The sequence below is a fragment of the Oreochromis niloticus genome, linkage group LG23 (genome assembly GCF_001858045.2).
Source record: "Oreochromis niloticus isolate F11D_XX linkage group LG23, O_niloticus_UMD_NMBU, whole genome shotgun sequence".
In the NCBI taxonomy this organism is placed as follows: domain Eukaryota; kingdom Metazoa; phylum Chordata; class Actinopteri; order Cichliformes; family Cichlidae; genus Oreochromis; species Oreochromis niloticus.
Window position 1 is genome coordinate 31,085,063 of NC_031986.2, and position 24,835 is coordinate 31,109,897.

At 39.4% G+C, this 24,835-nt stretch overlaps 1 protein-coding gene across 2 annotated transcripts; it reads left to right on the top strand.

Annotated features, from left to right (window-relative positions):
• Positions 1-18,091: 18,091 nt before the first annotated feature.
• Positions 18,092-20,682, top strand: glulb (glutamate-ammonia ligase (glutamine synthase) b). Of its 2 annotated transcripts, XM_003444304.4 has the most exons (7): positions 18,092-18,249; positions 18,620-18,803; positions 18,916-19,077; positions 19,161-19,307; positions 19,405-19,532; positions 19,619-19,818; positions 19,901-20,219. In XM_003444304.4, the coding sequence occupies exons 2-7, from the start codon at positions 18,638-18,640 to the stop codon at positions 20,217-20,219; spliced, it is 1,122 nt and encodes a 373-aa protein (XP_003444352.1). In that variant the 5' UTR covers positions 18,092-18,249; positions 18,620-18,637. The 2 variants fall into 2 exon arrangements, with proteins under 2 accessions (XP_003444352.1, XP_025759033.1); XM_025903248.1 differs by lacking the exon at positions 18,092-18,249 and having other exon boundaries at positions 18,638-18,803; positions 19,901-20,682.
• Positions 20,683-24,835: the final 4,153 nt, after the last annotated feature.

Genomic DNA, 24,835 nt, shown 5'->3' on the forward strand with positions numbered 1-24,835 from the left:
CTCAGAACATGGGATGCCTTTACATGCAATGTGACAAGACTTCCTCTATTCTTGACTTCTGCTTCTGTGGCTGCTGGGTTGGAGGAGAGCAGGGTTAGGGTGTGTGTGGGGGTTGGAGGGATAGAGTCGGTGGGCTCCTGGCAGTGGCCTTACAGAGGATTGTCTGACACAGCTTCCGCCTCTTCGCTCCACGAATGTGTGCCTGCAAGACAGCACGCAGCCATCTGCTGGATCCCCCACCATCACAACCATCGCCACCACCACACCCCAGACCCTCCATTCACCCACCCCCCGCCATCCGGATGCTGCTATAACCACTGACAACGCAACAAGCTAATTAGGAGATTTACTGCGCTAATTACACATGCACAGAAGTGTTGCTGGAGATTTCTATTTGGGGCTCAGCTCTGCGCACGATTTCCCCTCAATTAAAGGCAAATGTAGCATGTAAAACTGTGTGATTGTCTTTTACACCCCTGCGTGATGCTGATTCACAATGACACTCGACAGACAGCTGGAATGGCTGAGGGCCACCTGACTTCTGAGGGCTGTAAGAAAGAGATGCGCTCCAAGCCCCTGCAACCAAAGTGAGAAATGAGTTATGCAGTGTGCCGAGGGAATGCCAGACTGGAGATAACACCCACAATCCATAACATTGTGGTCTACTTTCTCTGTCAATTAAGAGACAAGCAACAAGATGACTACAAAGGCAACAACAAGCCTACAGAATGGAACAGCAGCCCAACGCACCCAGCAGTTTCCTTTGATATCAAAGTCAGGTTTACTGCAAAGCTTTTCAAAAGTTGCATTGAGCCCCAAAGGAGGAAAAGAACAGTTATCAAATTTATTCTCTGTAACTGAAAAGACAATGTTATTTTAAGCAATCCTCCCCAGAAAAACTATCAAAAATATTTCACCCAAATACTAAATAAAGGCTTTTATATTGCTATATTCCACTGTGAACTTGCTCAAGGTAAAGCAATTATCTTAAAATATCCTCCTATAAGCAGACAGTGTCATGTATGGTTGCTACATCTGCAAAGTTATCTCCAAACTTGTTATCAGAGAGGTGCCTATTAGCACTCTCAGCAGATAGAGAGCCTTATTAGCATTCAGTCAGAGTTGTGTCTGTCCTGATTAATTTAAGACTGATTTTCACTCTCAAAATTAAAGTTTTCTTGCTGAGAGATAGATTAAAAGATTAAAATATTCTTAAACTCTATCACATCTGTCTATTTAGTATGGAGCTCAAGAAAGTTAGCTTAGCTTAGCACAAATACTGAAAGCAGGGATAAAATGCAAAAATCTCCCTGTTAGCAACAATAACTATAACTGACACATTCTATATTTTGTTAGTGCTGGACCACAAACAAATCTATTCTACTGGTGTTTTTGCATGTTGGATATGTATCCTATACACTGATTCCAGGAAATATGCATGCATTGTTAAGTCTCATGTCAAAAGCATTTGTCTTACGGATCCTTTTTTAATAATGTACAGCCACAGAAATGAAAGTGTACACAGCTGTGTTTCAAATTTTGTCAGGTACAAAGTTTAGTTTGCTTTAGGCAGTTTGGGCTCGCTGCCTGACACTTTCTGTTGATACAAAACGGCTGTCTATATATGCCAAAGAATACAGTAGAGATAATAAGCATTCTAGACCCAACCAGATTTGTTTTACCAGTCATAGTGCATATATGTTATATGTGCTACATGTAGACTTTGCTCCTTCAGTTTAGTTATTACTTGTGCAACTTTATGTTTGCATTTTAATTTTTTTTTTTTTTTTGCTCAAGGTTTAGTTTGGTTTATTTTTAAAATTATTACACATCCATAGCATCAGCACAAATATCACTTGCATTAATTTTTTAGCTATTAAAGCCATTTTTTACACCAATTTTTAGAGGCCCAAATAATTGGACAAACAAACTGTCACGACCTGCAGGATCGGCAAGGCGCTGATCCTAGTCTCCCCACTCCTAGCTCTCCTTTCCTTCTCTCTCTCCCCCTCTCTCCCTCTCTCCCCTGTCCAGCCGGGGCGGAACTCATGGTGGGTTCACGCCCTCGGCCCACGCCTTCCTGGATTGGGAACACCTGGGCCTCATCAGACCAGCTGGTATTTTAGAGGGAGGAGATCAGCTGTTCAACGCTGGATTGTAGTGAAGACTTTAGTCAGTACACGTCGAGCCCAAGTTTCCCGTGCCTTCGTCTCAGAGAGTTAACATGTGTTTCTGTGTTCCTAGATTCCCCGGACACGTCCCCGTGTTCCCCCGTGCGAAGTGTGGAGGAAGAGACTGGTCACTAGCGGAGAGAGAGAGGTTGGACTGAGCGCGTGTGTGATTCCCCTGTTTTCCCTGGAGCCCTGTAACCCTGCCCCTCACGTCTTGCACATAGCACTATCCCCACACTGTCTGTAAATACACCTGGTGAAGATCTTGTAAATAAAATCGTCTCTGTTAAAAAGCTACTCCGGAGTCCTGTGAGTGGATCCTCAGAGCAACCCGTGACACAAACAGCGTTTTAATATATGGATTGTTTATAATACTTTGATGAAGATCATCCATCCATCCATCCATCTATCCATCTATCCATCTATCTATCTATCTATCTATCTATCTATCTATCTGGCCTATAAATGGTATATGGTGTCCATGAAGACTCTGCATTAGCTTTTTGGGACCAGAAGTGACTTTAAGAAGTAACACCGCAAGCATGGTTAGCAAGCTGCAGGTGCATCATATAGACAAACAAAATGCGATAATTGCACTCACCAAAATGTAACCACAGAGTTGTTGGACCATCTGCACCTTCAAGAAGTCCAGTTCAGTGACTCAGATTTGCAAAAATGTAGCCTAGGTGACACTGATGGGCATCCCATAATTTCAATATTTACATGGATCAGTTATATCAAAGAGGAAATGATTTTGGATCCTGTTAAATGGCCACTAGAGGAAATATCTCTTTTTTTCTTTTTTTTTTGGAAAATGTACAACACATTTTCACCTGTGTTCACAGTGTGCAAACAACTATCATAGTTGTGATGTTTGTTTATTCCTTAATGTGCACGTAACCTGATTACGGTCTTATTCTGATTTTGAAGAGTCCATCCTGTCCTCTCTGGAGTACTCCAGGATATTGAGACATGATCATCTGATTCAGGTTTCTGGATATTTAGTCTGCTGCTAAAAAAGAACCCAGACTGGTTTACATGACGGTTTACAAAATTACACACAAATGGCAGGCAGCATGATGAAACAGTGGTTATCCTTACAGCAAGAACTTTTCTGGTTTGAGCCTTTCTGTGTGTGAAATGTGAATGTCGCTCTGTGCCTGCGTTGATCCCCTCTGGGTAGTGTAGCTTTGTCCAGCAGGTACAGGTCTATGGAAGAATGGAACTTGTTACCAATACAAATGATACAAGAACCCAGTAAAACTGAATTAAAACAACGTTTAAAACAAAATTTATTTGGTCTGACTTTTGACCATGGTTAGAAATTCCATGTTATGTTATGTTATGTTATGTTATGTTATCAATACTTACCCTGATATAATGCCAGATTTGTGACCCCAGGAAGTATAGCTGCTTTGTTGCTGCAAAAAAACCTAAAGGTCACAGACATGCATGTTAACAGTTGATTCTAAATAAGCCGTGGATGTGAAGAAGAGGAAATGTGTGTAGAACAAAATGAAGTATGAATAAACTTGTATTGTCAAGTGTTTTCAGTGGTCAGTACAACTAGAAATGCACATGATGAGATACCTAAAAACTGCAGGCAGCAATGAATAGAATCCATTTTCAGGTAAAAGCTCAAAGATGGTGCCAGGATGAAACTCTGGGAGATCCTGTCTCTTATAATAAATGCCAGTTTCAAAACCTTTCCAGAAATCCTGAATTGGTTATTGAAAAAAATCCACAAATCTTGTTGTGATAAGTTTTGTGTAGAAACGATTTTGTCTTTTCCTGAACAGACAGATGACGAGGGGACCATGCTCATAAGGCTATGACAGTATGCAAACATTAAAGGTGTCCCCCTAAGCTGAACTGTAATTTTAGCTAGCTGTGTGCTGCATTCAGTTGGAGGATGTAGACAGTGGAAATAAAGTAGTTTCAACATGACAAATGTTCACAACAAGTTTTATGAAATCTGAGTAACCAGGTCATGATTTATGGAAGTTTGGGATTTTTTGTTTTGTTTTGTTTTGCTTTGTTTTGATTTTTTGGAGTGAAACCAGACAAGTACCATCTTCCTTCGTTATACTCAGGAGAAGGCAGACATCTCTGCAGCTTATATCTCCTAAACGGTGCAATCAAATCAACTGAGGCCAAATGAGTAATTTGTGAACTCATTTTTCGGGTGAATTGTCTCTTTAATGTCAGTGCTACTGATTTTCTCTTTTAACTGTTGGACAAAAAATAAATAGCAAAGCAAATAACTCTAATCAAAGTACTCCAGACTATACTTGTGTCATCATGTTGTAATTTCACCTCTAACCAGGCCTGGTTAGAGAGTGGTCATTTAAACAATGCTGTACAAGCATGCTGCCTGCACTTTTCCACATTACTGGTGAAGGCCAAGCAGAGCAGCAGATAATGCCTGGGAGCCCACAGGGTCTCTAAATATTAATGAACCTCTGTCTCACACGGGAATAGCGGGAGCATCTTTTCTTTTTCCTCTTCTTTAGTGTGCTTGTTTGTTTAATTAAAAGAGTGTGTTTTAGGGAAATGAGCTGCTGTCAACCACCTCTGGGGTGGTTCTCACCAGGAAGTGCATTGCTGGCATTTCGATGGAGTAGCCCGACACTGTCATGAGACCTGGTGGAAAATTACTTTGTTTTTAGCCACATCTCACTATTATTTGTCTTATTTAACAATCTGATCATTTAAATATGTAAATGTAGGTAATAAAGATAGTCATTTGTAACAAAATAATCCTAAATAATAAAAAGTAACCAATAAAATCATGCACTTTTTTAACAATGTGCTATAAAACAGTCATGAAGCAGCCGAAGAATGTGTGGCTGATGTGTGGATGTGGTCTGGCTGCATAAAAACATGGCCTGAGGCAGCTTTTAAATTCAAGCTGCACAGTCCTTCATCATTAATAAGAGTGAGGTATCAGATAGGCTCATCTCTTCCATAACAATAACACGAGTAAACAGGGCCTCCTTTGGCAAGAATGATCCAGGGCTCTGTTAGAGCTTCCAATTTCTCCATACTTTATCCTTTCAGAATCCAATTCACTCAAAAAGACGACATAAATGAGGCTGAGCTATAGTTTGAACAGATAGCAGACAGAGAGCTTTTTTTTTTTGATTTCCAGTATAACAGTGACAGGTTTGCAGAGAATACGACCACACTCGAATCCCTGTTTTAATTGCTTTTCAACTGTGGTAACAAAGGAGTAATTTAGACCACATACAATAGCATTCTCAGCTGGCCTGCCCCAGTTATTCCAGAAAGAAACTTTTAATTCAAAGTGCTGTGTAGATTAATTTTCTGATATGTTAAACATTGTTCTGCATACTAATTGACACCGTTTTTTATTGTGCAAAGTAAGTCTTTTCATGGAGGCGTAATTAAAAGGGCTGCCGAGGCTTTTATAGCACACGTTAGAACGGAAATTAGCCAATTACCATTTCTGTTTGAGGGGTGAAATGACCATCACTGCGCCCGGCACTCTTTTATGTGTCCCACTTAATGGTTTTCACCCCCCTCACACTCACATCTCTCCACCCAAATATTTAGTATTCCAAGCCGAAAGAGAGATTGGAGAGCAAATTACCCAGCCAATATATCACTCCCTGGACTGGAATCACTTTGAAACACAACACACTGAAACTGAACATGCGCTAATTTCCAAAATATGTATGTTTTAAATTGTGAGTGAAGTATCATGATTTATAATCCTTTTGATTTCCAGCCCATAATGAGTGAGTCTCTTTTCACACATGCTATAGGGTGTATTGTTAATCAGAAATGCCTCTGCATATTGATAGTCACAACAAGGATGCAAAAGTAATCTTCAGAAATAAAATGCTCTTTGCCTTTGATCTTAAACTGTGTTATGTAGAGTAATTCAAAAAGTGACGTTTTCAGGTTCCAGTCCTGGTTAAGAGTGAAAATAGAGTATGTGGAGTTATTGCGCCACCCTGTGGTTAAAGCAAGCATAGAATATATAGACACCAAATGCAGTGGTTCCCTCCTGTCTCACAGGTGAGGGTCACTCGCCACATCAGGGGCAGTCATCAAGTCAAGGCAGATTTACTGATAAAGTGCAATATCACAAACTGATGGGCTTCACAATCTGGACTACAGATAATCTACTGTTCTTTAATCACAGGTAGGCATGCGATACATGTTGTGTATATAAAATAGAAGATTTACAGCAGAGGTCTCGAACTCCAGGCCTCCAGGGCCGGTGCCCTGCAGGTTTTAGATCTCACCCTGGGTCAGCACACCTGTATCAAATGATTAGTTCATTACCAGGCTTCTGGAGAACTTCAAGATATGTTGAGGAGGTAATTTAGCCATTTAAATCAGCTGTGTTGGATCAAGGACACATCTGAAACCTGCAGGACACCGGCCCTCGAGGCCTGGAGTTCGACACCTGTGATTTACAGTATGGAAAGAGTATAGAATATGATCCATGAGGACTTTAAGCAATCATGCACATCAACGATGAGGAGCCAAGCGCAGTACAGACCATATGTCAGGGACTGGCAACTGTTACTAGCAAAAAAGCCGTTTTTGAATCCATTTTTAACCAATCAGCCTTAAAATGAAGGTGATGCAGCCTGTTAAATGTGATGATTTGTAATTATATATGTGCACTACTTTGTCGTAGTGTAGCCTATTTAGTACTTTAACTCGACATTTTCATTGCAATGATAACACTACATAAATGAAACTGCAGTGAAAGCAATGAAAGCAGTTTATGCATATTACAGTATGTAAGAGGGTTAGGGTTAGGGTAACAGCTGCATGCGACTCTGGAGGTGCAGGTCATGAAATCAGCCTTATGCTGTTCAATATCTGGTATATACAGTGGAGTCCAAAGAGCTCACATTAGATTTGAAAATAATGGATTGGTTTTAAAGCCAAATTGTTTGTTGCGTAATATTTCTTATTTCTCTCACTCGCCTCTCATTTCATGTCAACTGTGGTTTCTGAAACACCAAGAATGTCCAAAAGTATGTAAACAGCTATTTTAAAAATCCCTGAAATTGTATTACTTTCATGGTAAAGTGTAAACGATCCAAAATTCACATTTAGAAACACAAAATGTTTCTATATGTAAAATCAATGAATGGTGGTATACTTCCATTAAAGCATTGTTCAGGTGACACTTTAATTGACTCACTACAGGCTTGTTCAAGTTGCAGCCATTGTTCACCTGCCATAAATATAGCTGTGTGTCAAGCGTTGAATGATTGCTCTGATCATTCAACACAATGAGCACGCCGATGGTGGAAAACAGGACGTCAAACTTTTGTTCTCAGTGTCAGTTCATGGCTAAATTTTCCAGGTGGTAGGTCAAGACTCGTTCTCTAAAATACCTTGGAGAAAGAGAATCAGTTTCTATGCAAAGCATTGGAGAGAACTAAATTTACAGCTTAGAAGATTAACATATTCAAGTTTCTTTATTAAGAGACAGAAAATCTGCTTCATCACAGAGCACAAAACTCCAGTCAGCACATATAACGCTGTCTAAGAGGGTCGTAGTGCAGCCAAAAAACTGTGGACATAAGAATAAATAATAATAATAATAATAATAATAATAATGATGATGATAATAAAATAAAAATCAACTGACTGAATTAGTTTAAAACTATTTTAACTGTATGGCCTTCACAATGACATGACCTACATCTCACTGTCATTAAATTAAAATATCTTTCAAAATGTAAAATCTAATCTTTAAGTCCAGTTGAACTAAGATGCTCGTTAATGCGAGTTTTGGTGGGCATCAATTTATTCCTCTGCAGTAAGTTTAATTGAAGCTGTGATTACGTTTTATTATTATTTTTTAAAATGCGGGGGCTACATGACAACGCTGGGTAAACTTGGGTAAATCCCGTCTCGACACGAACAATTTCAGATAGATCTGTAGATGTTTTGGAGAGACTGCACAATTCATACAAGTGTTGTTCTGCATATGTACCACCAGATGTCGCAGTCTGACCACATCTCATGGTGCTCTTAAACGTGTTTACTTGCACGCATTATTTTTCAAATCAGTCGTTTTGTCGCTTCCTTTTGACTGTAACCCATCTTAGTTGTAAGAAAATCAGTCAAGCTGTTTTAGCGTTCAGTTTTTGGACTCTAGCTTCATTCCACATACAACAAACAGTTTTTCCTTGAGCTCTCTGGCACTACGAAGACGATCCTCTTATCTGGGCCTTAATCAATTACGTCAGCTTTTTTTTTTAAGGGTGGCAAATATCTATCGATATTTTATTTAAATATTTTGTACTTAAATTATTTTTTTGTTACATAAAATACCTATTTAGATGTATATTTTAATTAGCAACCCTGCCGGTATAAAGAGCTCTGGAGTTTTCAATAAATGGAAACACTTTTCATTCACAAAAAAGAAAGAAAGTGACAGATAGAAAGAAAGAAAGAAAGAAAGAAAGGGAGAGAGAGAGAGAGAGAGAGAGGGAGAGGGAGAGAGAGAGACTTGGCAAGACAAATAGGACAAGCTGTACTTTTGCTTGTACTGGCAGACCTTTTGTTAGCCTTCATGATTAGTTTTTAGTAGTTTTGAATGCAAAGCTATAAGTAGAAATAAGGTTTTGGTCTCACTGTAGTACATCATGCTTTTATTTTGAAGGTATACAGTTGCTGGGGAACATTGTATGGCGTTACATACATTGTGGATTCAAGTAGTTAACTGATGAAAAATTCATGTTTTAAGATATTCTTTTGCCAAGACACACAAATTGTGATTCACATCTTAATTTTGGGACTGCAGAGAGTTGTTTTGCATGATTCACAGTATAAATTAATCCTCATTTCTCTAATATTGGACCTTGGTGGAACCCCTAACTTCAAAGCAAGCCATTAGAGTGCCTCTCCTTATAAGGCTGTCATCCCTTTAGGCCATCGTTCTTCTGACTGACTGCAGAAACAGAAAGTTAGGCTGGGAAAGGTGGGTTGGTCTGCTCTGCTCACAGACAGAGCTCTGTGGCTGAGACTGGAAGATTAGGAATATTGCCTTAAGGACTTTTTCTTTTTCAAATTTTAATATTTAAAGTTGGTGACACGCTGATGCAGTGGTTAACACTGTTACTTCACAGCAAGAAGGTTCTCGATTTGAACTTGCTAACTACCTGTGGACTTTCTGTGTAGAGTATGGACAGAAGGAACTCCAACTACACAGCCCAAAGACAAGAATGTTAGGTTAACTAAGTGTTTATTTGTGTTGGCCCATTGATAGAAAGATTGTCTGTCCATGGTGTACCCACCACTCATCTGCAGTTAAGCCAAATGGATGACTCGAACACTATGTTTCAGAGGGTGTCTGTGTCACCCCATCACCTCCTGTGGTTTTGTTTGCTTGTTTTCCTTGCTTAATATGGGCTTGACATGATATTTTGTAACAATATGGCAAAACAATTGGAAATTAAAGCTGCAAGCAGCGTTATGAGGGCCCTCGCACCCTGGCGCGTCAAGCCACGCCCAACACCTAAAACCAGCACGTCCGATCTGATGTCACATGGATGGAATTCATGCATGTAACAACCAGCTAAAATTTCATCTAATTCAACCATGATTATAGTCGTCCCACTAGGTGGCGCTCTAACCATTACTGACAAATGGTATAACAAACATTTCCAAGCTCGAGTCTCATCACGCCTGCGACCTTTGGGAGAGATTGAACATTGAGTTTTTGAGTGACAGCAGATTACTGCTTTTTGGCGAGCAATTGAAACTCCACGTGCCGCCATGACCACCCCGTTTCACTGAACGTAAAAAGCTTCGCAATTTAACATCACAAAGGTCTTTAGATTCCACAAACAGAAGATCGCGTCAATCTGATGAAATCCCTTGGAGGAGTTTGTCAAAGAACGGTGCCTGAAAAGAGGGGAAATGTCGCCAAAATGACACATTAATTTTAAAATGGCTGACTTCCTGTTGGATTTGGGATATTGCTCCAAGAGACTTTTTTGTACATCTTGATAACTCCAATAAGCTTACCAGGTTTCAGACTCATACATAAAACACAGAGCAGGGGCTGATGTTTTGAAATTTTGTAGGGGGCGCTGTGGAGCCATTTTGCGCTGTTCAAGGAAAATGATCACATAACAACAAAGCCTTCAACACATTGGAGGTGTGCGCCAAATTTCAAGACTTCTTAAACTTTCCAAGGCCCTCAAAAGCCACTTCATTTTTCATGGTGAACCGCGTTGCCTACAGGGTGCGCCATTCAGTTTAAGAAGTCTTGAAATTTGGCGCACACCTCCAATGTGTTGAAGGCTTTGTTGTTATGTGATCATTTTCCTTGAACAGCGCAAAATGGCTCCACAGCGCCCCCTACAAAATTTCAAAACATCAGCCCCTGCTCTGTGTTTTATGTATGAGTCTGAAACCTGGTAAGCTTATTGGAGTTATCAAGATGTACAAAAAAGTCTCTTGGAGCAATATCCCAAATCCAACAGGAAGTCAGCCATTTTAAAATTAATGTGTCATTTTGGCGACATTTTCCCCTCTTTTCAGGCACCGTTCTTTGACAAACTCCTCCAAGGGATTTCATCAGATTGACGCGATCTTCTGTTTGTGGAATCTAAAGACCTTTGTGATGTTAAATTGCGAAGCTTTTTACGTTCAGTGAAACGGGGTGGTCATGGCGGCATGTGGAGTTTCAATTGCTCGCCAAAAAGCAGTAATCTGCTGTCACTCAAAAACTCAATGTTCAATCTCTCCCAAAGGTCGCAGGCGTGATGAGACTCGAGCTTGGAAATGTTTGTTATACCATTTGTCAGTAATGGTTAGAGCGCCACCTAGTGGGACGACTATAATCATGGTTGAATTAGATGAAATTTTAGCTGGTTGTTACATGCATGAATTCCATCCATGTGACATCAGATCGGACGTGCTGGTTTTAGGTGTTGGGCGTGGCTTGACGCGCCAGGGTGCGAGGGCCCTCATAACGCTGCTTGCAGCTTTAATTTCCAATTGTTTTGCCATATTGTTACAAAATATCATGTCAAGCCCATATTAAGCAAGGAAAACAAGCAAACAAAACCACAGGAGGTGATGGGGTGACACGGACACCCTCTGAAACATAGTGTTCGAGTCATCCATTTGGCTTAACTGCAGATGAGTGGTGGGTACACCATGGACAGACAATCTTTCTATCAATGGGCCAACACAAACACTTAGTTAACCTAACATTCTTGTCTTTGGGCTGTGTAGTTGGAGTTCCTTCTGTCCATACTCTACACAGAAAGTCCACAGGTAGTTGGCAAGTTCAAATCGAGAACCTTCTTGCTGTGAAGTAACAGTGTTAACCACTGCATCAGCGTGTCACCAGCTTTAAATATTAAAATTTGAAAAAGAAAAAGTCCTTAAGGGGATATTCCTAATCTTCCAGTCTCAGGCACAGAGCTCTGTCTGTGAGCAGAGCAGACCAACCCACCTTTCCCAGCCTAACTTTCTGTTTCTGCAGTCAGTCAGAAGAATGATGGCCTAAAGGGATGACAGCCTTATGAGGAGAGGCACTCTAATGGCTTGCTTTGAAGTTAGGGGTTCCACCAAGGTCCAATATTAGAGAAATGAGGATTAATTTATACTGTGAATCATGCAAAACAACTCTCTGCAGTCCCAAAATTAAGATGTGAATCACAATTTGTGTGTCTTGGCAAAAGAATATCTTAAAACATGAATTTTTCATCAGTTAACTACTTGAATCCACAATGTATGTAACGCCATACAATGTTTCCCAGCAACTGTATACCTTCAAAATAAAAGCATGATGTACTACAGTGAGACCAAAACCTTATTTCTACTTATAGCTTTGCATTCAAAACTACTAAAAACTAATCATGAAGGCTAACAAAAGGTCTGCCAGTACAAGCAAAAGTAGAGCTTGGCCTATTTGTCTTGCCAAGTCTCTCTCTCTCCCTCTCTCTCTCTCTCTCTCTCTCTCTCCCTCTCTCCCTTTCTTTCTTTCTATCTGTCACTTTCTCTTTATTTTTTTTCGCAGACTGTGGTGAATGAAAAGTGTTTCCATTTATTGAAAACTCCAGAGCTCTTTATACCGGCAGGGTTGCTAATTAAAATATACATCTAAATGGGCATTTGATGTAACAAAAAAATAATTTAAGTACAAAATATTTAAATAAAATATCGATAAATATTTGCCACCCTTAAAAAAAAAGCTGATGTAATTGATTAAGGCCCAGATAAGAGGATCGTGTATGCCACTTCATTGTTCATGGTGAACCGCGTTGCCTACAGGGTGCGCCGTTCAGTTTAAAGTCACAATTTTCGCACTGAAGCATCATGAGGGACCGATGGTGATATGCACCGCTTTTGAGGTGGCCACGATGAACCTGTGAAAATCAGTACAACAAAATGTACGACATTACATTTCCTGTTGCCACTAGGGGGCGCTCTGCGTATTCCTGACAATGGGCACATCGATCTGTTCAGGGCGGGTCTGACATCACGCCTGTAAAGTCTGGTACTGATCAGACTGGATTTCATTGAGTTATACTAATTTGTTTCTTCATGGCGAGACATCAAAGTTCGCCATGCTGCTGGGGTCACACCCTTTTGCGAAAAGTCACAGTTTTCACTGTAACCCAAGACCAACTCCTTAAGGCTTTCCTGGAGAAATTTGAGGCTGCAGATGTCACCCATCATAATACTGAACCCCAAAGTGTAAAACATGACATTTCCTGCTCCCACAAGGTGGCGCTGTCCCTGGTGTCAAATATGGTAGTTCAAATATGTTCAGGGCTGGAGCCTTATCGTATGTGTCCTCTTTGGTCCAGATCGGACCATGTATGACAGAATGAGAGGCAATAATATTTTCATGGCGAGTCATCGAAATTCGCCATGGCGCCACGGCCTCACCGTATTGTGAAAACTCAAAAGCTCCGCAATTTAACATGGTCCTCGTGTGTAGTTGACACTGACCAAAGATGAAGCTTATACGACCAAATCCCAAGGAGGAGTTCGAAAAAGTTCGAGGCATGGAAATGGCAAAATTAGAGCCAAAATGTCATATTCACATCCAAATGGCGGACTTCCTGTTGGGTTTAGGACATTGCAATAACAGACTTTTTTGTGCGTCTCCTAATGTTAGATATGCGTTCCGAGTTTCATGCATGTAGGTCATACCCACACCGGGGGCTCGTGTTTTTCATTTTTCTAGGTGGCGCTACTGAGCCAATTTTCCCTTGACATTTCTGAGGACATTAAAATTCCTAAATTTTCACCAGACCTGACGCGTGTGCAAAATTTCATGAGTTTTTGGGCATGTTTAGGCCCTCAAAAGGCCGATTCATTTGCCGTAATAATAAACGGAGCAGATACAATAGGGCCTTCGCACTTTTAGTGCTCGGGCCCTAATAATAATATGTCTGCTTTAAAGTTTACACTGATTCTTGTTTGTTTTTTTAATTATTATTTTACAATTTTAGTAAACAAATTCTAAAAACAGACACTGAAACCTCTTGAAATGACCTAAAACTTTTACAGAAAGCAGTTTAAACCACGATATTTTTGATGGTCTTTGAAGTTTTTCTGTTGTGTTTCCACTGTCACAGAAAGAATTGTTTCTATTTTGTAGTTTCTTTGGCTCGACTGACTTCTGTCCTCAGTTTTATCTAAGACAACTCAGATTTCAACACGACACACTGCTCTGAGCATGTGAGCTCAAACCTCAGACCTGCTCTGCCTAGATGACTTTTAACAACAGATAAGGCCTTTTGTTTCTGACAGGTAAACATTTAAAAACATATCTGAAACGTCATATAACGTGTCTTCCCGATCCCTGTTGTTATGCACAGTGACAGGTCTAGATGTGTCTTACTGGTGACGTGTATTCAAGTTAGCTGTTCACACTGTAATTGTTTTTTTTGTTTGTTTGTTTTGTTTTTTGTTTTTGTTTTTATTGTAACTGTGTGTTTATTGAATTTCAAACTTTACACTGACACCAAAATTAAACAAGACAAAACCAACATAATAGAACAAAACAAAACAAAACAAACAAAAGTTACTTGTTGTGCAGCAAAAGTCACACTGAAGTATGGAGAATTTTCTTTGATAATTGATTGATTAATGTATACAGTTCTAAAAAAAGAAAAAAACCGCATATTACATGGTGCATATTATGTTCATATGTACAACATTTTTATATTCTTGTGCTCTACTTCGCATGACTCACAGTTCAAAATAATCTATTTTATACTGGGCCTTATTGTGGTCTCTCAGTTCATCAACTTTCAAAAACAAGTCGTTTTTGCTGTTTAACTCTACTGATGTGGATTTGCATGATTCACAGTTTGAAATAATCTTTATTATTTTTATTTATTTTGTAATCCTTGGTGCAGCCCTTTAAATCATCCTCGGTCTGAAACAAGTCATTTTAGCTCCTGTCCCTTTGAGGGTAGTCCCTCCGCTACGACCGTCACTGCCAGCTTTATTTCCTCTGATTGGTTGCCCCTCATAAGCAGAAGATGGGTGGGTCTCTTAGAGCCAGAGCTTTTGTGTCTGAGATGACCATCATAACAGATCCACTGTAACTTTGAGTGGATTTGTTTTTCTATGTAAGAGTAACAGAAAATTTGGAAACCAGCATGTGTTCACCACTGAGAAGACGCTATCAGATTATCAAATGTTCCTAATTAATTTCTGTCAGTTAATTATTATTTTGATTAAGCATTTATTTCAGCTCTTCATTTGGGTACCTGGTTGCCTGGGGAAATTATGAATTTGACATTTTGCTCCAGGGCACATTATGAGGTTAATCTAGCCACACTGTAAAAAAAAAAAAAAAAAAAAAAAAAGTAATATAAAAGTATTTTACTGTGTATTTTATAGTTTTGTACTGTTTTTCTAGAATATGATTAAATTTACATAAATAGACTGTGATTTTACATTTCAAATGTAAAATAACGTAAAATCACTGTAAATGTAATACATACATAATTTTCTTGTTTTTTAAATATATTTGTCTGTACATATGCATATTTAGATTGTTAAAATACATTCACAAATGTATCATAATTTCACAAATATTTGTCCGTTATTTGAAAGATTGAACTGTTAAATTCAAATGTAATGCTATATGGAAAAATATATAAAATGATTCTTATAAACTTTTTTACATCAAATAATGTTATTTAGGGCGATCGTGGCTCAAGAGTTGGCAGTTCGTCTTGTAATCAGAAGGTTGCCAGTTCGAGCCCCGGCTCGGACAGTCTCGGTCGTTGTGTCCTTGAGCAAGACACTTCACCTACCACCTACTGGTGATGGCCAGAGGGTCCGATGGTGCGATATGGCAGCCTCGCTTCTGTCAGTCTGCCCCAGAGCAGCTGTGGCTGCAACTGTAGCTTGCCTCCACCAGTGTGTGAATATGAGAGTGAATGAATAGTGGAATTGTAAAGTGCTTTGAGGGTCTCAAAAAGTGCTATATAAATGCAATCCATTATTATTTAAACCAACTGTTAACTGTATATTTCTGTACATTTAAGTATTATTATTCATATTGCCGCATTCATTGACCTTGTTTATAGGTAATTTCATTGTTTAATCACATTAAAATGTTCCTAATTTAATGTTTAAAAGCACTTGAAAAAGGCAAAATCCCATGTAAAATTAGGGCAACAAACTGTATTATCATTACTGAAAATAACCGTATTTTTATGAGAAAGTTATTTTCTGGTATTTTCTGGTATTATTTTGGCGCCCCAGCTGCCGGAATATTACTGCTTTTTTAGGACTTTTTTTTTTTTTTTTACAGTGCATGCTCCAGTACAGAATCGTATCATCTGTGGGACAATCCTAGCTGCAGTGATCAACAGAAAACCCTTCTCCAAAAAATAAGGGGAAGAAATTATGTGTTTTTGCAACAGGCCGTTTGTAGCAAAGTGCACCTTTGAGAATTGGTTCTTTGCTAAGCTGACTGTTATATGTAGACACATAACTAGTTGTTGAGGTAGATGCCTTTGAATGATTCATAGGTCAAGTACAGGTCTTAAGCTGCTTAACATACAAAACGTTTCATCTGAAAATGGTCAGGTAGAAGAACTGGAATGAAAATGAGTGGAAAAAGCAGCCAATATTCACAAGGAAAACTTTGAAAGACCTTCAGAAAGCCTGGAGATGTATTTCTCAAGACCATTTTGAAAATGACAAGAAAGTCTGACTCCTTGGAAGCAAAATATAAAGAAAGGAGCGGTGTATCAAGACCTCATTTATTGATAAAATGGGAGCTATAGCTTCCCGTTTATTGCATGAGTCCCATATTAGGCTTGAAATAATGAAAAATGACTGAAATTATATTCACTCACAAAACCAATTATAATAAATATTTTTTCGTTTTCACTTTCTAAGGGCAATTTGGAGGCAATGTAACCATGACTGTTTCACGTGTAGTTAAGGAAGACACTCTGTTACCTCACTTAGCAGGACTATGATTTTCCCTGTTATTTTTGGCCATCATATTACAAAATGTGTTTAAGGTTTAGTAACCTAAACCAAACTTTAAAAATGTTTAAAATATGTTTTGTTACAATTCTTGCAATTTATATTGGTTGTCAGCCCCAAACGTCTTTTATTGGTGCCAGAATTATTCATATGTATGGAAAAACATGGAAGAAATGTTGTGACAAATGCATAACCTGATTTCAAATTTTAGAAATAGTTAAACTAACAGGGCAACTATTAAACTAAATCTAAACATGTTTGAATAAAACTGTGAAACAACAGTGACACAAGCAACTGTCTCTAGAACTAGCTCTGATTAAAATTCACTGAAAAGAAAAACAGAAAATAAACGTTTAAAAAGTTGATAAAACTATACAGCTTTGACTCGAGAACACTTTTGGTCTAAAAAGAAGTTCATGGTCGACCTAGGCACCGATGACTGCAAGCAGCCTAGGCTGCAAAACGAGCCCAAATCATCACTCCTCCAGATGCTTCACAGTTGATATGTGGTTTTTGTTCTAAAATGCTGTTGTTGGTTTTCTATAAACATGGTGCTGTGCATTATGGCAAAATATCATAATAATTCATCAAGTACTTCTTGTTACTACTTATCCTTATACTTACTTATCCTCTTAATTCTGATGGAACCAGGAAGGGTAGGCTTTATTCTTCCACACATGTTATCTAATTTTAAGACCTAGTAGGGACCAGCTGATTTTTATTAAGTCCAGATATATAAAACCCAAGCAGGTAGATATAAATCCCACAATATTAGTTTCAGTAGTACTGTACTATATTTACATGTGTAGCACGTAGGTGTGGTAAAGTATTGCAGCACAGCATGTAAGACAATGTCAAACAACAGTATTGCTCAGTGTTGCTAAATCTTTTAACCTCCCATTAAAACAGCAGTGTTTGCAACACCGCAATCAGTTTTTCTAGGGCGTCACTACAGGGTCCAAACCTTGTGAGATATTTCACATCATTAAATGACAAAATGCATAACATGAAACTTTTTTCATGGGTTTGCAAATGCGAATTTCATCGGATTTACAGGTCACGTGTGGTAAATGGTCCCTATATGTTACCTTGCTTTAAATGATTCCCAAACATGTGAGCCTTTGGGAACAGCCTGATCTTTTCAGTACATTTTTCAGTACACCGAGCAGTCGGCGGAGGGCGCAATGTGGCCAGCCGGCACTCATTGTGGATGAAAACTGTCGTTTTACCCACTTTGCGTGTTACAATTTAAGCCGGTTTGTTTTGTTTAACCACGTGAGTGTCTTCACGCGCTTATGTGAGAAACACGAACAAGTAGTGAGAGCCTCTCTGCGAGATTTTTTCTCCTTTTGTTATCCGCTGCCACAGCCACAGAGAGCAAACAGACTCGCTCACACATCTCCTCCTCTGCGTCACGGGCAGATCACGTTTTCCTTCCACCAATCAGGTGGTTCGAGTAGGACTATAAATCCAACTGGGGACGCGGTGAGGGGCAGCAGGAATGAACAACAATAGAAATCTACACAGGAAACACACATCCACAGACTCTGTACATCTTTTAATATTTTCTTATACTTAACATTAGGTAAGTCGGGTTTTTTTATTGAATCGAATCGTTTTTTTAAATGCTTTTAGAATTTGTGCGTGCGAGGAAAAACAATGATAGTAGTGTTAACTTTCATCTAACATCCATTTGCTCTTGTGTTGTATTTTTCCACTTGCGCGAGCTTCTAGTAAACAGCTGTTTGTGTGAGAGCAATAGTCGATCAGGCCGGTTGATCACAGATCGACTGTTGTATAATCAGTCGTGATGGAGATTTCGGTAGCATTTAGGCACTTAGGTGTACTTATCTGTGTTCTGTGAATATTTTTGACATCCTGCCTGCTGTTTTACACATGCCTTCAGACACATTGATCTGAAATGAAGCTCACCATGCGTCCATTTATCTCTGTAGGTTTTCAGGGTCAAGAAAATGGCCACCTCAGCGAGTTCAAAACTGAACAAAGCTGTTAAACAGCAGTACATGAGCCTCCCTCAGGGGGAGAAGGTACAAGCCATGTACATTTGGATAGATGGATCTGGAGAGGGACTGAGATGTAAGACCAGAACTCTGGATTCTGAACCCAAGACAATAGAAGGTAACATGTAGTTCCAGTATGATCAATATCATTCAGGAAAATAAAAAAGCACGGATGGCGACATGTTTTAAGAAGGTTTTTGAACAGGGTTGTTGTTGTTGTTTTTTGCCAGATCTCCCTGAGTGGAACTTTGACGGCTCCAGCACCTACCAGTCAGAGGGTTCCAACAGTGACATGTACCTAATTCCTGCTGCCATGTTCAGGGACCCATTCAGAAAAGACCCTAATAAGCTGGTGCTCTGTGAAGTGCTCAAGTACAACCGCAAACCAGCGGGTGAGTGGAAATTTACAAACCAGGGCGTCATGAGATTTTAAGCCGCCTTAAGTTTTAGCTAATTTCTGACGCTGTTCCAACAGAGACCAACCTCCGATACACCTGTAAGAAGATTATGAACATGGTGGAAAACAACCACCCATGGTTCGGTATGGAACAAGAGTACACTATCCTGGGCACAGATGGACATCCCTTTGGTTGGCCTTCCAACGGCTTCCCCGGTCCACAAGGTGAATGACGGCCTCTAACTTGGCTCGTTTTGTTGAATTATAATACACCAGTAATCCCAGCTGAGTGCTAATGCTTAGTCTCTTTCCACTTAATCAGGGCCTTATTACTGTGGAGTCGGGGCAGATAAGGCATACGGACGAGACATAGTGGAGGCGCACTATAGAGCTTGTCTGTATGCTGGGGTTCAGATCTATGGAAGTAATGCTGAAGTCATGCCGGCACAGGTAATTTTCCATCATGACAAAAGGCAGTGTGTAATAACAGGTAATTATTAGTGTAACTGTTAATAATGCCTTCTTTGGTGTGTTAGTGGGAGTTCCAGATTGGGCCTTGCGAAGGTATCAACATGGGGGACCACCTGTGGATTGCTCGCTTCATCCTTCACAGAGTCTGTGAAGATTTCGGTGTTGTGGTGTCCTTTGACCCCAAGCCTATCCCAGGGAACTGGAATGGAGCTGGCTGCCATACCAACTTCAGCACAAAGGAGATGAGAGAGGATGACGGGCTTAAGTAAGGATGAATTCACAGTCAGTTAAGTTTAATAAATAAAATGTGGGTTTTTGGTGTGTTTCTAACTTTTACTCATCTTCAGAGTCATCGAGGAATCCATTGAAAGGTTGGCAAAAAGACACAGGTATCACATCCGGGCCTACGATCCCAAGGGTGGGCTCGACAACGCCAGACGTCTCACTGGTCGTCACGAAACCTCGAGCATTGATGAGTTCTCGGCCGGCGTGGCCAACCGTGGGGCCAGCATCCGCATTCCTCGCTCCGTGGGGCAAGACAAGAAAGGCTACTTCGAGGACCGTCGCCCATCCGCTAACTGCGATCCTTACGCTGTCACAGAGGCGCTGGTGCGCACATGTTTGCTCAAAGAAGAGGGCGAAGAGCCCGCAAATTACAGCAAGTGAACGGTTTAAAACAAAAGTATCATTAGCAGTACTGTATTTAGCTCTGTGTCTGTTTCAAGACTCGACAAACCAATCTTTATTTTTTTGAAATTTCTACTTGAAACATGAAATAATGATTTAGGTATTCCTGCATTCTTTGTGCATTCAACTGCCACATTTTGTCTTGGTATCACAGTAGCTGATCATTCGTATTGATGCACACTAACACAATGTGTTTAACTTGTACTAAAGGAAATTTAAGAACAGAAGCATTTTCCTGGAGCTCTTGTTACATTTCTCCAAAGGACAAAGGCATTTGAATGTTTAAGCAATCTTGGCCTCTGTCTCAATAGTGGTTGTGGATGGGTAAGGTTACTGTGTAAGCCAGTTTACTTTTGTAGGTTTTTTAAAAAGATGCATGTCTGTTTTATCTCTTCTTAAAATTGTAATTGTTGCGCTCTTTAATAAACTGCTAACATTTTTATATATGCCTTGTTTGCAGCTTAATCCCACACACTTCATTTTATCTGGAGTTGTATTTCAACAGGAACCAGTTCGCATGACACTGGACTGTCAGCTGACACGAATCCCTGAAATGTGACTGTCATTAAGGGAAAATGCACTGTAATGTTTAACAAACTGTGATTAATTTAGACGAGTTACAGCCACACCCCCCTTCTCAATTTAAAAGCTCAAGCACAAGATTAAAATGACAATGATGACGCTGAACCTTTAGAGTGGTTTTGGTAGGTTTATCATTTCATGTTAAGGCTTGAACACACTGATTGTGCTAAGTACATCACAGTAGATTTCACTCGAGCACAGGCCTGTCCAAAAATAGTGTGCGATTGTCTTTCTGGTCTGTTGTTTTAATCACAAGCTTTGATAAGCTAGAGGCTTAAAGTAGGTCAGGGAAGTAAAGACAGGATGGCAGCCTTTGTACTAAAGTCTGCCTGAAGACCAGCGATTCGATGGAAAAGGGAAGGCGCTTCATTTTGAGAAGTGGTACAACATGGGCTGGCTTTGTTGTAGAACTTTAGGTTAACTAATACTGTTTAGCTATTATAGTAAAAAAGAAATGGCTTAAGTTGTGTCACCGTTACACAACTTGAAGTAATAAGCAAGGCTGATTACTAATCTCCATTGCTGCATTAAAAGGCACATGCATACTGTACTAAGGATTTAAATTCAATTAAAACCTCCACAACGTAGACCCACACATATGGTGCCTCTCATTTTGTAATAAACTTGAGCTGATGAGGGTGAGTTACTCCCTACACGCACATGCCCGACATGTTTTCTTGCCAAAATGAGAGTGCTCGATGCTCAGTGTGGATTTGATGCCAAACTTTTAGTCCAGACATGACAGCTCCTCGGGCCATCCTCCTTCCATCTTGTTCATGGTTTACACAAATCACTTTCAGTTCTGCTTTGCATGACTGCTTATCGTTTTCTCAAAGCATGCAGAAGTGTATTAGATTTTTCTGTCGGGCAGCCACTAGTCTGTTTATTTTACTCCCCCATGAAAATCAATTTGCAAAGATTTGAAACATGCATGACTTTGGAGAGCGTCCTCCCTCCTTTCGTTGTTCATAAGGCTCTATTGTTGCAGTGACAGGAGATTCAAAGCAGATATGAAGAATTGATAATGTGCCACATAGCACTGAAGTAAATAGTTATGAACAACATACATATTATTACTGGATGCATTAAAATGTTTGACTTGAATTAATCATGGTAAATGTTTATCAAGTCAAAAGCGTGAGAAATCCTTATATATCAGCTATGGAGAGTGTATTACTGGAATTTACATCAAACTAGTGTTATATTTTAGTGTTTAACATGGAAAATGCCTCTCTGGAGAGAAAGTTAGATGGGGTGAAACACATCTGCAACCTTCCTAGTGACCAATAGGGTCTGAAAGGGTAAATACTTTTTATTTACATGTGGATGATATTTTCCAAATGTACAGAACTGGAGTGACGTATTTACCATCTGATGTGTCGTACTTTGATGAATTACTCTTGTTGTCCCCTAAAAGTGCTGGGTTGGAACAACTGCCCAGAAACTGTTCAGATTGTGGTTTGTAGTATGATGTTTTATTTAACTTTAAGCAATCATAATAACAATAATATCCAGCTTTTCTACTCTTTCATTAACTTTTGTACTTTCACTCCTGTAGTTTGTTTTTGTCCTGTCCCCCCCCACCTCCAACCAGTACTCCCAGTATTCTCTAAGTCTGATTCTGTTGGAGATCTCCTTTTGTTAAAAGGGAGTTTTTCCTCTCCACTGAGGCCAAGTGCTTGCTTGTTGCAGCTTTTCTCATCTTTGGTGTTCTCTCTTCACCTCATATAAAGCACCCTGAGACAGCGCTTGTGAAGTGAATGCGAATTGAAAAAAAAAGAAGGGAAATATGTTTATTTATCCTGTATTGCGCCTTTGCACAAACCTTTGGTTCTGTATGAAAAAACTATCTGAAACTGAGCCTTTAGAGCAGCCTGAAGATATTACTTACTGACCTCATTATCTGAAAGTTAGACCATGTTGAGTTTTAAGCAGAATAGCTCCATTTTTTTTAAAGGACACAGTCATAGAAACAACCTTTGTGTCACTTCTGTACAAGTAAACCTTGAGGTGCTCAAATTTTATTAAACAATTTTAAAATAGCCAATTTATAGCCTGCCATGCTCCACTTTGTTGTCAAAACTGCAAAACTTCAGCTGAGATTTCATGACACATTCATGATTGTGCTAAAAAAGAACATGTGGATGCCAAATTTGTAACTAGAATTGTTTCCACCATTTATCCTTTGCTCATGAATCTGTTGTATACATTACTTTTGACGAGTAATGGATTGTGAAAATGTAATGATAAGGGTCTTTACTGAGAGACGCATTGTATTCCTCTTCTGCCTAGAAACACTGGAACAAATGACCTTATGCGTACTCATGGTGTAAAGGATTGTTCTGGCATTTATGTAGTGCTTTTCTAGTTTTGCTGACCACTTAAAGAGTTTTACACAACTCTTTGCACATTATCAACCCTGAAAACATGTCTGGCCAATTTATAATCATCACTTAACCTAACACGTGTGTCTTTGGACTGCAGGAGACTGCATACACAGGGAGAAAACGCAAACCAAGCACGCCAGGAGATTCAAGGCCAGAACTTTCCTGGTGCTAACTTATTATGAAACATACAGACAACAACATGATTAGGACAGAACTAAACTGAAACATAGTTTAGTTTAGCTTTGAGGGGCCATATCATAAACATGGGTGGCCTGGGAAGTTAGTTTCATGCCATGCTTTACTTGCTGAAAATTGTACCATGACCGACAGCTGGTCTGGAAGAGTGCTCTGGTCTGTTAAACCTGCTGTAAAACATACTTCTACCAAGGTTCATGGGGTGAACACCTGGGGCATAAAAGGTTAAACACGTTAACTAATTGCTTCATTCAGTGAGGATGTTTGTTTATAGTTCCAGAACAGATGGCCAGAACAGTAGTGGTTTAGACACAGTTTTCCCCATAAAATAATGGCTCTTTACATTTTGCATGCCAGAGGTCAGATTTTCTTGTAATTTTTTCCAAGTTTTTCTCTGGACATTGGCTGCTTTTTCACTCATGTTGAGTCCACTCCTTGCACCATTTTAAGAGCAATGGGTTTGTTTTGTTTTCTGTTATTAAGCAATTTACCAATGACCTATGAATAATTCAAGCACCACAAAAGGAACGTAACCTCACTCAAGGGATGAACCATTTGTGAATCTACACATAAAACAAATTAGCAAAAAACTAAGTTTAAACTGTATCCTTAGGCACTTTGTTACCAGCAGCCTGTCACAAAAACATGTGATTTGTTCCCATTTCTTTAACTGAATCTATTAAAAAATGCCAAAGATTACACAGTTTCACGAGAATAAAACAGAATGGTGCACTAACAATGTGTTTCATAAATACCTATCAGCTGAAAACTTTGTATATCTCAGTATGGTGTGCAATGCGTCCTTAAAAAAATATAGAAAACTGGACAAGCGGAAGACAGAAGTGGCAAGTGAAAAAAAAGCTATCTACAGCAGACAAACAGTGTCTGAAAGTTATGTCCTTAAGAAACAGGAAAAAGAAATCTAGCAAAGACCTGACACATGACTGGAGAGATGCATCTGGCTCTTCAGTCAATCTATCTACTGTAAAATCTAATGGAATTATGAACACATTAAAATATCATCAAATTCTGATCCACGATGCAATACCATCTGGAAATTAGAAATGGCTTTATTTTTCAGTGTAATCTCAAACTCACTGCGAATGCATTGAAAACCTACCTGGATTTGAGGCAGCCAAAATCTAAAGAAGAGCTTTGAATGTCCTTCAGTTAGCCTGGAGAAATGGTGTAGAAGACTACTTAAAGAAATTACAAGAAAGCTTTCCTGAAATAGTTCAGACTTCCAAGCTTATTAGAATTGTTTAAATTCAGTTTTTGCCTTATGTACTATATTTCCATGTATGATTGCACATGTTTCAATACATTGCTGCACCTATTTCCCATTGTCCAAGCAAAGCATAAAGGAATGAGGAGTGACACAAGATTTTTGTATAGTTCTATAAATGGTAGATTGATTAGGTTTTCTCTACA

Bases quoted from the DNA above. Each gene is read 5' to 3' on its own strand.
- glulb (XM_003444304.4), top strand. From the start codon at position 18,638: ATGGCCACCTCAGCGAGTTCAAAACTGAACAAAGCTGTTAAACAGCAG. The intron at 18,804-18,915 runs GTAACATGTAGT...GTTTTTTGCCAG, and splicing joins TGAACCCAAGACAATAGAAG to ATCTCCCTGAGTGGAACTTT. The intron at 19,078-19,160 runs GTGAGTGGAAAT...CTGTTCCAACAG, and splicing joins GTACAACCGCAAACCAGCGG to AGACCAACCTCCGATACACC.